The sequence below is a fragment of the Mya arenaria genome, chromosome 6, assembly GCF_026914265.1.
Source record: "Mya arenaria isolate MELC-2E11 chromosome 6, ASM2691426v1".
Lineage (NCBI taxonomy): Eukaryota > Metazoa > Mollusca > Bivalvia > Myida > Myidae > Mya > Mya arenaria.
The window spans coordinates 45,772,387-45,785,113 of NC_069127.1; the positions used below are offsets into that span (position 1 = coordinate 45,772,387).

Genomic DNA, 12,727 nt, shown 5'->3' on the forward strand with positions numbered 1-12,727 from the left:
GAATATATGCATTGTAAAACATTCGTTTTGTATCAGGTGTGAGGAAATATATTATATTTTTTAGAAGTGCATTTTCTTATTCAGATTTTTACAAACATAATCGATTTGCACATGCCAGTTTAGTGTATTATCTATATACAAACCTAATAACTTTTGCACAACAACATTAACTATTTGAACATCATTAATACAAAGTTCAAGATTCCCAGTTTTTTTAATTTATTTGCAGACCCTATTAACATGCATTTAGTCTTGGAAGGATGCAATGACATATTATTTAGTTGACACCACTTATTAACAGAATTTAAATGATGTTGTAATTTATTTTGAATATCCGTCAACTGATATCCAGATTCATAAAGTGTTGAGTCATCTGCATATAGATCTATATTTAATGTTGGATGCATAACTGCAATATCATTTATGTATAAAATAAAAAGCAAGGGTCCCAGTATGGAACCCTGGGGTACCCCAGATGTAACAGTGAGTTTTTGCGATTTAATTTTGCCAATCTTTACAATTTGGTTTCTATTTTCAAGATATGATTTAAACAAATTCAATGCTATTTCAGAAAAATGATACAGTTTCAATTTATAAAGAAGAATTTCATGATCAACTAAATCGAAAGCTTTTCTCAAATCCAAAAATATCGCACCAACTAGTTTACCACTGTCAACATCTTTAAGCCAAGTATCTATAAGTCTTATTAGAGCAGTGTTACATGAATGGTGTTTTCTAAATCCAGATTGTGTTTTGTGTATGACATCGGTTTTCTCAAAGTACAACTGTACCTGTGTCGCTATATGCCTTTCAAAGATTTTTGATATAGTTGGGAGTATTGAAATGGGGCGGTAATTATTGGTAATTATGTCCACATGCTCTATCCACCTGCTCATTTCTTATATGAATAAATAGGTAAATCCACCTACCCATATACTTACACAGGTCCATATCTACCTGCATTGTAAAGAAAAAAAGGAGGTAGTCATCACGCAGTTGATAGCTGTAGTCAATTCACTTTGAAGTAGAATGACTGGAGATGTGATTGATTGTTTGCAGGACTACAACTCGATGGTGAAGCTGGTGGAAGACCTCGCCGGCCTGCCCAATGACAAGATCGCGGCCACCATCGCAGTACAGAACCTGTATGCCTTTGCCCTCAACCGACGAAACAAGGATGGCGACAGAGATAAAGCCCTTACGGTTATACTTAAGGTAGGGGACTACATATCCTACTGTGTTTTAAAAAAAAAATAATCTTAAGATTTAGGAACACAAGTTAAGAATTGAATAATACAATTTTTTTCAGCAAAGTCAATGTTATAATTAATTAGGATTTAAAACTGATATATTGTTATCACTTTCATTGTTTCTTTTATGTATTAAAAGCTACCATAATGGCACCTGTACCTGGATCCACTGTATGTTTTGCCTCATTCCAGGTGATAGGGATGTCTGACAACCCAGTGCCAGATCAGCTGTGTCTTGCTGGCCGCATTTACAAGGACAAGTTTGTTGAGAGTGATTACCAGGACAGGCAGGCTCTTGAGGAAGCCATAAAATGGTGAGGCTGTTAATACATCCATGTGTTAATCAAAGTACTGGGGTGCTTGACGAAAGCGCCCTGTAGCAAATTCCTACACATGAGTTTGTTACAAGAAAGCACCACATTATTTTTCATTGCTGTGTTGCAATTTTTGTTAATGTTGGCAATTACTCAAGATGTTCAAGAAAACACCACTGATGTAGGTAAAATCATATAAGTAGACAAATGTAAATAAATGAAATGATTACTTCAAAATGATTTAATGAGAAAGAAATGGGAAAACGAACAGAATTTTTTCTTTTTTTATCAAAGGGACTTAATTCGCATAACTCACTGAGAAATTCGAGTTTACATGATTGAGTTATATAGGCAGTGGAAAATCGGGATAAACAGTGAATATCAATTGAACGTTGTTAATGAATTAAATGTTTCAATATTTTACAAAAACAATGTAGTATGTTTCTGTTTTAAAATAATAATTAAGGAAAGTGCACACTGCAAAGTAGCATCATTGTCACTGTCAAAGCATTTCAAATGTGTGAAGTTGTGGAAAACACTCTCTGCCTTTGATTAGAAAAAACATACCAATAGAACAAACTACTGCTTTTTAATTATTTCATTCAGACAAAGTTAGTGTCCTTTCCATGGAAAAAGGGTTTTTCATCGAAAATTTACGGGTTATAGAATGGCAAAAACCGGGTTGGCGGGCGTTTGGGCGGGCGGGTGTCCGGGTGGGCGGGCGTTAACAATTCTGCATTCAAGTTTTCATTTTATGTAATAAAATCAAGAGTTTTTATCAAATGGTTATCAAACTTGGTCAGACTATTTGTCGGCATGTTATCTTGAATATATATGAGTATGGGTAATCTCCGGTCAAAAACTATGTCATTAGGTCAAATCTTTAGAAGAAATATTTCACGGTAATAAATTCAGCAATTTTTATCCAATCTTAATGAAACATGGTCCGAATGCTTGTCTGCATTATATTTTGCATGTTTTTAGCTCTACTGGCCAAAGGCCAGAAGAGCTTATGCGATGGTAATGTGTACGTAGTATGTGCATCCGCGCTGTCGTGCGGTCATGCGTCCGTGCGGTCTTGCGTTCGTGCGTCTGTAAACAATTGCTTGTGAACACGATACAGTCTTCAGTTTTGATTGTATCTTGATGAAACTTGTACAGTATCTAGATATCCATTACGGCTCGGTTCCTTTCGAAAACCAGCAAGATCCGCCCATGAATGCCTAGATTATGGGCCTTGATAGTTTAAAAAAAAAATGCTATTGTGTAATCAATTGCTTGATGCATGCCTAGATTATGAGCTTTAAAGTATAAAAAAAAAGTATGTGCGTCTGTAAACAATTGCTTGTGAACATGATTCAGTCTTCAGTTTTGATTGTATCTCGATGGAACTTGTACAGTATTTAGATATCCGTTAAAGCTCGGTTCCTTTCGAAAACCAGCCAGATCCATCCATGCATGCCTAGATTATGGGTCTTGAAAAGTATTAAAAAATACTATTTTTAGCTAAGTCTATTTTTAGCCAAGTCTACATGAGCAAAGTCTATTTTTAGCCAAGTTTACATGTAAAGTCACAATTGCTTGTAAATGTTTGTTCAAATTATGCCCCTGGGGTCATAACTGGCCATGCCCAGGGTTCACAGGTTTGGTATACTTAAATTGGTAAATGATAAAAACCTTTTTGCAGATCCTTGCTATTTTGAACAAGGCTTTATTTAGTGGTCCACTAACATGGTTATTCAAATTATGCCACTTGGGTCAAAACTGGCACTGCCCCGGGGGTCACAAGTTTCCTAGAGACTTATTTAAGAAATATTTTTAAAATCTTCTTGTTTCAAACCACAAGGCCCATACCTTTGATATTTGTTGTGGAGCATCATATGATGACCGTCTAGCAAAATATTTGAAATTATGCCCCTTGGGCAAAAGCTGGCCCCACCTTTTTTGACTTACTTTTAAATTTTTAAAGCTACAGCAATGAAATTTTGACCATGTGCACAGTTTTGCAAACGAGCATCAATGTTGTCCTCGGATGTTTCTGACCAACTTTTTATACGCCCATCTTACGATGGCCGTATCATGGGAACACCCATGGCGGGCGGGCGGCGGGCAGGCGGCGGGCGGGCGGCGGGCGGGCAGGCGGCTCCACAATGTTGTCCGCTCTCTAACTTGAACATTTCTCATCCAATTTCCACCAAACTTCATGAAAGTGTTTGTTGGTGAAATATCTAGGTCAAGTTCGATAACCAGCCAAATCGCTATAGGCACTCCAGAGTTAGGGCCCCCTGAATTTGTCAAAATTGGACATTTTAGCTTTGTCCGCTCTCTAACTTGATCATTTCTCATCCAATTTCCACCAAACGTCATGAAAGTGTTTGTTGGTGAAATATCTCGGTCAAGTTCAATAACCAGCCAAATCGCTTTAGGCACTCCAGAGTTATGGCCCCCTGAATTTGTCAAAATTGTCCATTTTAGCTTTGTCCGCTCTCTAACTTGAACATTTCTCATCCAATTTCCACCAAACTTCATGAAAGTGTTTGTTGGTGAAATATCTAGGTCAAGTTCGATAACCAGCCAAATCGCTTTAGGCACTCCAGAGTTATGGCCCCCTGAATTTGTCAAAATTGGCCATTTTAGCTTTGTCCGCTCTCTAACTTGATCATTTCTCATCCAATTTCCACCAAACGTCATGAAAGTGTTTGTTGGTGAAATATCTCGGTCAAGTTCAATAACCAGCCAAATCGCTTTAGGCACTCCAGAGTTATGGCCCCCTGAATTTGTCAAAATTGTCCATTTTAGCTTTGTCCGCTCTCTAACTTGAACATTTCTCATCCAATTTCCACCAAACTTCATGAAAGTGTTTGTTGGTGAAATATCTAGGTCAAGTTCGATAACCAGCCTAATCGCTTTAGGCACTCCAGAGTTATGGCCCCCTGAATTTATCAAAATTGGCCATTTTAGCTTTGTCTACTCTCAAACTTGAACAGTTTTATCAGAATTTCACCAAACTTGCTACTATAAATGTTTGTTGGTATATATTCTTGGCAAAGTTCTATAACCAGCCAGGCTCTTCAGGATTATGGCCCTTGAATTGGTCAAAATTTGCCATTTTTGCTTTGTCCACTGTCTAATTTGAACAGTTATCATCTGATCTTCACCAAACTTGCTGAAAATATTTGTTGGTAAAATAAATCGGTCAAGTATGATAATCAGCCAAATGCCCCGAAGCACTTCAGGATTACTGCCCTTGCCATTTAAGCTTTGTCTACTCTCTAACTTGAACAATTCTCATCTGACCTTCACCAAATCCAAGAAATTATTGATGGGCGTATTTTGTGAGTGTCACTCTTGTTTATTTTTAAAGCCGCAGAAATGAAATTTTGACCATGAGTACAGTTTTGAAAGCAAATATTTTTTACCCTCAGATTACCTTTACTTGGCACATTTTAAAATAGTCATGCAACTAATCTGCTTACAACACTTTCTGTCCTCAGATGTTGAACATGCAGCGTTTTTTTTAGCTTACCCAAACACAAAAAGTAAACTATATATTTGTTGCCTATTACTCATACATACATGCTCTGGATTGAAAATGACCACAAGAGCCATGCCAGTAGAGCATATAGGCCCTCTTGGGCCTCTTGTTTTTCATATCTTGATGAAACTTGGTCAGAATATTTGTCTGCATAATACCTTGCTTGTTTTTTTATATCGGTCATCCCTGATCAAATTCTAGGTCACTAGGTCAAATCTTAAGAAAGTCTTTCCACGTCATAAATTCAACAATTTTTGTCAACTCTTCATGAAACTTGGTCAGAATATTTGTCTGCCTCATATTTTGAAAGTTCATTAATATGGGTCATCCACGGTCAAAACTAGGTCACAAGGTCAAATCTTAGGAAAAAGAATTCCACGGTGTTAAAAATTCATTAATTTTTGTCAAATGATTATTTGTATGAACGATATCTCCGATAAGTTTGAAAGTTCATTAATATGGGTCATCCCCGGTCAAAACTAGGTCACAAGGTCAAATCTTAGGAGAAAGAATTCCACGGTGTTAAAAATTCATTAATTTTTGTCAAATGATTATTTGTATGAACGATATCTCCGATAAGTATAAATATGGTCTTTTTGGTTAAAAATACTAGGTCACTAGCTAAAATCCTAGGTTTGCAAAATTGCATCGTCAAATAAAAACTCCGGCTTTAATGCGGCATTGCCGCATTGACGTCTTGTTACCATTTTTTATTCACCAATTTTTACACCTACATCCTATCTAGGGATGATACATACATCATACACGGTATAATAAGGTAATCGTTACATGAGTTTTGCCGCAGTTATCAATGGTTATTTATTACGCCTAATATACTGTTCTCCAAATTAACACCTGCAAAGGATTAGATTATTAACACAATGATTGAAAAGTGCCATATGTGTCGGCTGCACATCTAATGTTACATTTTGTGATGTCAGAGCACAAGTTGTGTAGAGTTAAAAGGCCCATGGCTATGTATTGTATTTTAATTGGTCAGTCTAATACTATGATTCCATTTTGCTCCAGACTGGTTAACCAACTTCTGTGTTTACCATGTTTGCAGCTAAAGAAAGTGTTCACTACAAATATGAATGAACTTTGGGTGTATGAAAGTAAGAAACAAAAAAAAATAATTGAACAATGTCTGAACTTGAAGAATAAGGAGAGCTATATTACTCACCCTGGCTTTGGTGTCAGCATCTCACCTTGGTTAAGGTTTTGCATGTAAGTCATTATCTCAGTAAATACATCATTTATTGCGTTGAAACTTTGGATATGTATTCCCAACTATCTTACATACTCAGGGTTCTCAATAAGTTTTGGTTGAACCGTCTCAAATAGTAATGTAAACGACCAGCTTCTACTTATTCTACTTAAAATTCATTTAGTTTTCCAAATTTGAACCGGCCCAGTTGCCATTTGAACTGTCCATTTTGGCCAGCAGCCGGTTCTTATTGAGAACACTGTACATACTAAATCAATGAAGTTAGATAACACTTATTTGAATATAATGCAAATAAAAGGCCTTTGTTATTTGACTTAGAAATTCTGGTTAAGGTTTTACGTGCAAGCACACATAGGTTAATATCTCAGCAACTACTTGATGTATTGCATTGAGACTTTCTACAATGGTACTCAACCGTCCAACCTACTAAATTAACCAAGTCAGATAACTGTAGTTTGCATTTAATGCAAATAATTGGCCTTTATTATTCCACTTAGCAATTCTGGTTAAGGTTTTGCATGTTAAGCACACATAGGATAATATCTCAGCAACTACTTGATGTATTGCATTGAGACTTTATACAAAGGTATTCAACCACCCAACCTACTTGAAAAGCCATGTAAGATAGCTGTATTTTGCAAATAATGGCCCTTTATTATTAGATTTAAAACTTCTGGTTAAAATTTTGCCTGTAACCACATGTATGTTAACATCTCAGCACATCATGTATTGCATTGAAATCTAATTTAACAGTGAAAAGCGGCCGAATAGTCGAGCAGGCTGTCTCTGTGACAGCTCTTGTTTTTGTTTTTGTTAATTGGAAAGGATATGGGACTTGATGTTTTAGAGATGGAACTGCTATGTTTCAGGTACAAGAAAGGGTTTGAGATCCAGCCTAATGAATATGCTGGCATCAACCTGGCCACTCTTATGGTCATCTCAGGGAAGGAGTTTGACACTTGTAACGAGCTCAAGAGAATCGGTACCCTTTTTATATGCCCATTATATAAAAAACAGGATGTATTATAGTTTTACATGTAGCATGCAGATGGCGTCAAGTGTGTTGTTTGTTCAAGCATCACCAATCTTGGTCAGAAAGTGTATTAGCATAATATCTTGGACAAGTTTGATAACCAGCCACACTGCTCTAGTCACTTTAGAGTTATGGCTCTTAAATTATAGAAATTATCTAAAATTGGTTTTGTCTGTTGAATAACCTTAGAAGCCTTTGTCCAATTACCACCAAATTTGGTCAGAATATGCATTGGCATATTCAGACAAGTTTGATAACCAGCCATATTGCTCTTTAAGTATAAAAATTATACCTCAAATAAGTATAAAAAATTATACCTCAAATCGGTCTTGTCGGATCAATAACTTGAAGCCTTTGTCCAATCACCCCCAAATTTAGTCAGAATGTGTATGGGTATGATATCTCAAACTATTTCAATTACCAGACATATCTCTCTAGTCACTCAAGAGTAATTCATTAATTATAGAAATTACCTTAAATTGGTCTTGTCCACTAAATTTCTTTAGTAAGCCTTTATCCTTTTTTCATCAAATTTGGTCAGAATGTGTATTGGCATAATATCCTTGACAAGTTTGAAAACATGCCATATTGCTGTAGTCGCTAGAGAGTTATTGGCACTCTTAATGTTTATAGTATTGCTAGTATGCAGCAAGAAATGGAAATATATTGAGCCCTTTTAACTAGAAAAAAAATGTCATATAAAATATTTCATATCCTTATAAACAAATTAAATGTGCTTAACCAACTGTAGGTCTATTAAAGCAGTAAGTCCAAATTTATTTTAGTTTGTGTGAATTCTTCACATGGTAGGTCTGAAGCTGAATAACCTGATAGGGAAGAAGGGTAGCTTGCAGAACCTGACAGACTACTGGGATGTGGCCACCTTCTTCGAGATCTCTGTGCTGGCCCAGGACTACAGCAAGGCCATACAGGCGGCTGAGGTCATGTTTAAACTTGAGCCACCTTACTGGTGTGTAGAATTTCAAATCTTATGGAGTAATTATGGTGCTTTAAATTTGTAACCTTGTTTTTAACCCAAAACCAGGTTATTAGAAGCGGGATGTTCTTGGGCGCACCGGCAGTCTTCAAATTGTTTTCTGCCAAATAACTTGAGCTAGCATTGATGGATAGTAATGAAAGCTGGTGTGTAAGTAGCTAATGTGAAGCTCTGGCTTGGGATTTCTTTTGAGGGGGTTAAGGTTAAGGTCAAGGTTGCTGTTACGAAAAATAGAAGAACGGTTTCTGCCCAATACCTGAAGAAAGAATTGAGAAATAATGATGAAAATGAATGTGTAGGTAGCTTATGTGAATAGCTAGCTGTTGTAATTGTTTTTAATGGAGTCAAGGTCACTATTACTAAAAATAGAAACTTGATTTCTATTCAATGACTTTCGTTTAAATTGACTGAAAGTGATGAATCAGTGTGAATATAGCTTTTATAGGAATCTGCAGATTGGACTTGCTTTTGAAGGTGGGGAGGAAATTCAAGGTTCTTGATTTGCTGAGTGCAAGAGAAAAACTAATGATAGCATCTTTAATAGAATATGAGTGTGTATTTGTAGAATATGATTTTAAATATGTTGAGACATTTTCTCAAATATTGCTCAATAAACAGTGAATTAACATTGAAATTTGCATTTTATAAAAGCGTTTATAATCAGATTAAATTTTCTGCTTTGTAAAACAAATTGTTTCATTGGTATTCAGTAATGTCGGCTTGCAAAAAAATTAGACATTGTCATACGCAAAAAAGTGGGTAAAAATATTCACACGAGACAAGTATATGAATGTAATTGTGAAACTAAACACTTAAGATACTTAAATAGAGTAATTTCCAGTTACATATCTTTTTGATCAAAGTATAGATAAAAGCTGCTACTTTTTCCTAAAACTCATACAAGAAATTACAAGAAATTAATTGGCTATAATTTCTGATTGCCTGTATTAAAAACCTGGTATCTTCGCATTGCAGCGTTTCTAGTAATTATATGCCAGCAGAAAAAATTACTAATTTTGATGGACTTTTATGTACAGTATTTTAAATGCCTGCCTAAGATTTATACTGCATTTGGCAATTAGGCTTATCTTTGTTTCAGTGTGTTATCAAAATGTAAATTAAATATTGTCAGGGCTGTCTTTCTTTGGACTAAAATTCTGACCCATTCTTCTGCCTAAAATGTATGTATTTTTAGGTATGAAATACCTTATTCAAAGATTATTTAATCATCCATGATACTTAATTAATCAAGTAAGATTAGAAGTATCTTCCATGGCTGAGAGTGTAAGATAGGTTCATCCAGACCCGAGCATAGGGTGTTTTGCAGAAACGAGGTTTACCGAGTTCTGGCAAACACCCTGCGCTAGGGTTGCTATGAACCTATCTTACACATGTGGCTAAGGTAACCTCAGTTAAACAAAATAATTCTTGCTGGAACTCTTTTGTTTGTAGTGAAAATAAATGTGATTGGATATGTGATAAGTCGTGGTTGTCATGGATATGCGCGCAGTGATTCAGATTATGTTAATAATCAATTCGGTCTTTAAATAGTTCTGGGAAGAGGGCAGCATTATTTCTTGAATGGTGCGTGAAAACTTTTTTATGTTGCCGTTTGAAGTGAGAAATAACTAATTAGCACTCTAAATATTACCACAAGACAAGGTTTCCATAATGCTTCAAACGATGGTCTTCAACAAGGGAGATAATTGTGTTGTGATAATAAAAAAGGAGTTTCATATTGGTACTTATTGTATCGTTGCCCGTGGGCAATGTAATAATTTCTAGCATGGTTACCTATTTTGATCTACTATCTGAGGTAGGAGAAAACTATATTTTGCATAAAATGCAAATGATGGCTGTTTATTATTGGAGTTAGGAAATCTGGTGACGTTTTTGTGTTATATGAGTTAACAGTGATCCATGCATGTTTTACCAAAACTTTGCAATCCTTCAATTGAAAAGCTGGAGAATAGTCAGTGCGATGTCTTTGTTATAGCTGTTGTAATATGAAGCAGCAATATTAAGATCTGCTTGACATTTTTCAGTGATTATTCCCTAATGTTACACAGGCCTTAGCCACTTCAACTATTATTTGAAAAAAATCTAAAACATTTTAAACCTAGTGTTTGATTGATGTTATTCTTAACAACCCAGAAATATCATCAGTTTAACAGTGATTGAAAACAGTTAATGTACTTTTACTTGGTACAGCAAGACTTCATATACACATATAGTGAGACAGTTGTTGAATATGTTGGGTTTAATATCTTAACTTTAAACAACCCTAATGATAATATGTAGAAGATATTTTAAACTTTTCCTTAAGCTTGAGGAAGTGTGTTAGTGTGTGTGAATGTGAGCACTTGAACAGAGTCTGGTATGTGTGCAGGTACCTGAAGTCAACACTTGGGAACATTCAGCTGATAAACAAGTTCCGTAAAGAGCCGCTGCAGACTGATGCTTCCCAGCTCTTCAACTTCTGGATGGAGTTCTTCCAGGAGGCAACAAAGACAGAAGTGTCTCCACAGTGGTACCCGGTATGTTATTATTAGGGATGCAAACGAATGTTTGAATATTCGATCAAACGTTGGGTATTAGAATGTCAAAATTGGTATTCGATTATATCGGAAAAAAAGTTCAATAAAGAGAATAAGAACCTTTTGCCTACGACACTGTTGTTGTTGATAAAGTTTGTTTGTCTTGCTTTTACAACGATTGGCCCCTAACGCCAGATGTGTGAATGTAATGACAATACACTTAACATGCGTAAGGGACTTATTGTCGGGTATTATAAAACGTCCCACTACTTTTACAATATCTGGCTAGGAATTGTCTTGGCTGCACATTAAGCTGTGCAACATAGCTCATATCGCTGTGATGATATGAATGCTATGTGCTTCAATAATTGAGTAGCTTTATAATGTGCTTTAAACTGTTTTCCATGTTTCGATACAATGTTCGTGCTTTGAAATGTAAATGTATAGTAAAGCATTTTAGGATATATTTCCTCTATTGTTGCACAATAGATGAGTTGTACAATAGATGAGTCAAATCCACATATATTTTCGTTTTATTATTTTACTAGTTCCCGTATTGGTTTGGGTTTTCCATAGCTATATTTAGTCAATTTAGAGGTCAATCTCAGAACAAGGCTGCACATCCTACAGAAAGACCCTCCATTGACGCAAAACGCTATTTGACTTGCAATCCATCTAATTTCACATTGTTGACAAATATAAAGGCAGCGGAATTGAAATTATTCTATATTGTTATTTGTTTGTTTATAATGTATTGCTTATAATTTTTTCCTGAAAATGGAGAATTTCAAAAACTCATTTGGGGAAATCAGGGTCCGCCGTGCGTACTGGCTACAAAAAAATACGAAATAAAAATACCCCGGCTAATACTTTAGCGATTAACAATAGTAGTTTACTTTATCTTCTAAAATATGTATTTTGGTAATCGAATATTCGAATATTCGATTCAAAGAATTACCGAATATTGGAATATCAAGTTTGCCATTTATTTGCATCCCTAGTTTTATTGAATAATTTATGTGTATCTATCATGTTGGCATATATGCTAATGTACCTGACTGTTTGTTTTCTTGGACCCTTATACAGAAGCATCTTAGGTTCAATTTATTTTATAAAGATAAAACAATAGAACATGTCTAAGTTGCTTCTGTAATACAGCTATAAACTGCTTGAAACTTGGTACAAAGATACATAGCAATGTGAAGTTTTGCACCCTGCAAGAATTTTGACTCTTTATTTCAAAGTTTACTTCCCTTGTTTAATAACCAGGTTTTCACATAGTGAAACCTGGTTATTAGAATGGCGAACGTCGTTGTTCGGGCGGGCGGGCGTCCTGGCGGCTTCAAACTCACCTATGAAACTGAATAACTTTAGTAAGGGTTGACATATCTTAACTAAACTTGGTCACTAGGAAGAGTTTATGGGTACCTTTCATTGGATTGTGTTTGGGGTCCCTAGGGTCAAGGTCACTGTTACTAAAAATAGAAAAACGGTTGAAACTGAATAACTTTAGTTAGTGTTGACATATCGTGACCAAACTTGGTCAATAGGAAGAGTTTATGGATACTTTTCATGGGATTGCGATTGGGGTCCCTAGGTTCAAGGTCAAGGTCACTGTTACTTAAAATAGAGCGTGGCGCTAAATGACTATCTGCGGGCAAATATGTGAGAGTTGCAAATTTTATTTGAACTATGGGAATGGGTGAAGAGCACATAAATAAAAGTGAAAAATGTGCAGACAGCGTTTGTGCCCACACTGGGCGAAGAAACAAACATATCTATATCTTTATGGCGTCTCATGTCATTTTGTTTTTGTAAATGTCACTTCAATCG

At 35.7% G+C, this 12,727-nt stretch overlaps 1 protein-coding gene across 10 annotated transcripts in view; it reads left to right on the forward strand.

The window, feature by feature from the left end:
* LOC128238309 (mitogen-activated protein kinase kinase kinase 15-like) overlaps positions 1 to 12,727 on the forward strand; it is a 280,117-nt gene that overhangs the window by 71,552 nt on the left and 195,838 nt on the right. For 9 of the 10 annotated variants that reach the window (XM_052954094.1, XM_052954098.1, XM_052954095.1 and 6 more), the window contains 5 exons: positions 1,060 to 1,215; positions 1,443 to 1,564; positions 7,197 to 7,309; positions 8,171 to 8,330; positions 10,747 to 10,894. In XM_052954094.1, the coding sequence (XP_052810054.1) occupies positions 1,060 to 1,215; positions 1,443 to 1,564; positions 7,197 to 7,309; positions 8,171 to 8,330; positions 10,747 to 10,894 (699 nt within the window). Of the gene's footprint in view, positions 1 to 1,056; positions 1,216 to 1,442; positions 1,565 to 7,196; positions 7,310 to 8,170; positions 8,331 to 10,746; positions 10,895 to 12,727 lie in introns of all 10 variants that reach the window. The other variant, XM_052954104.1, reaches the window with a different exon arrangement.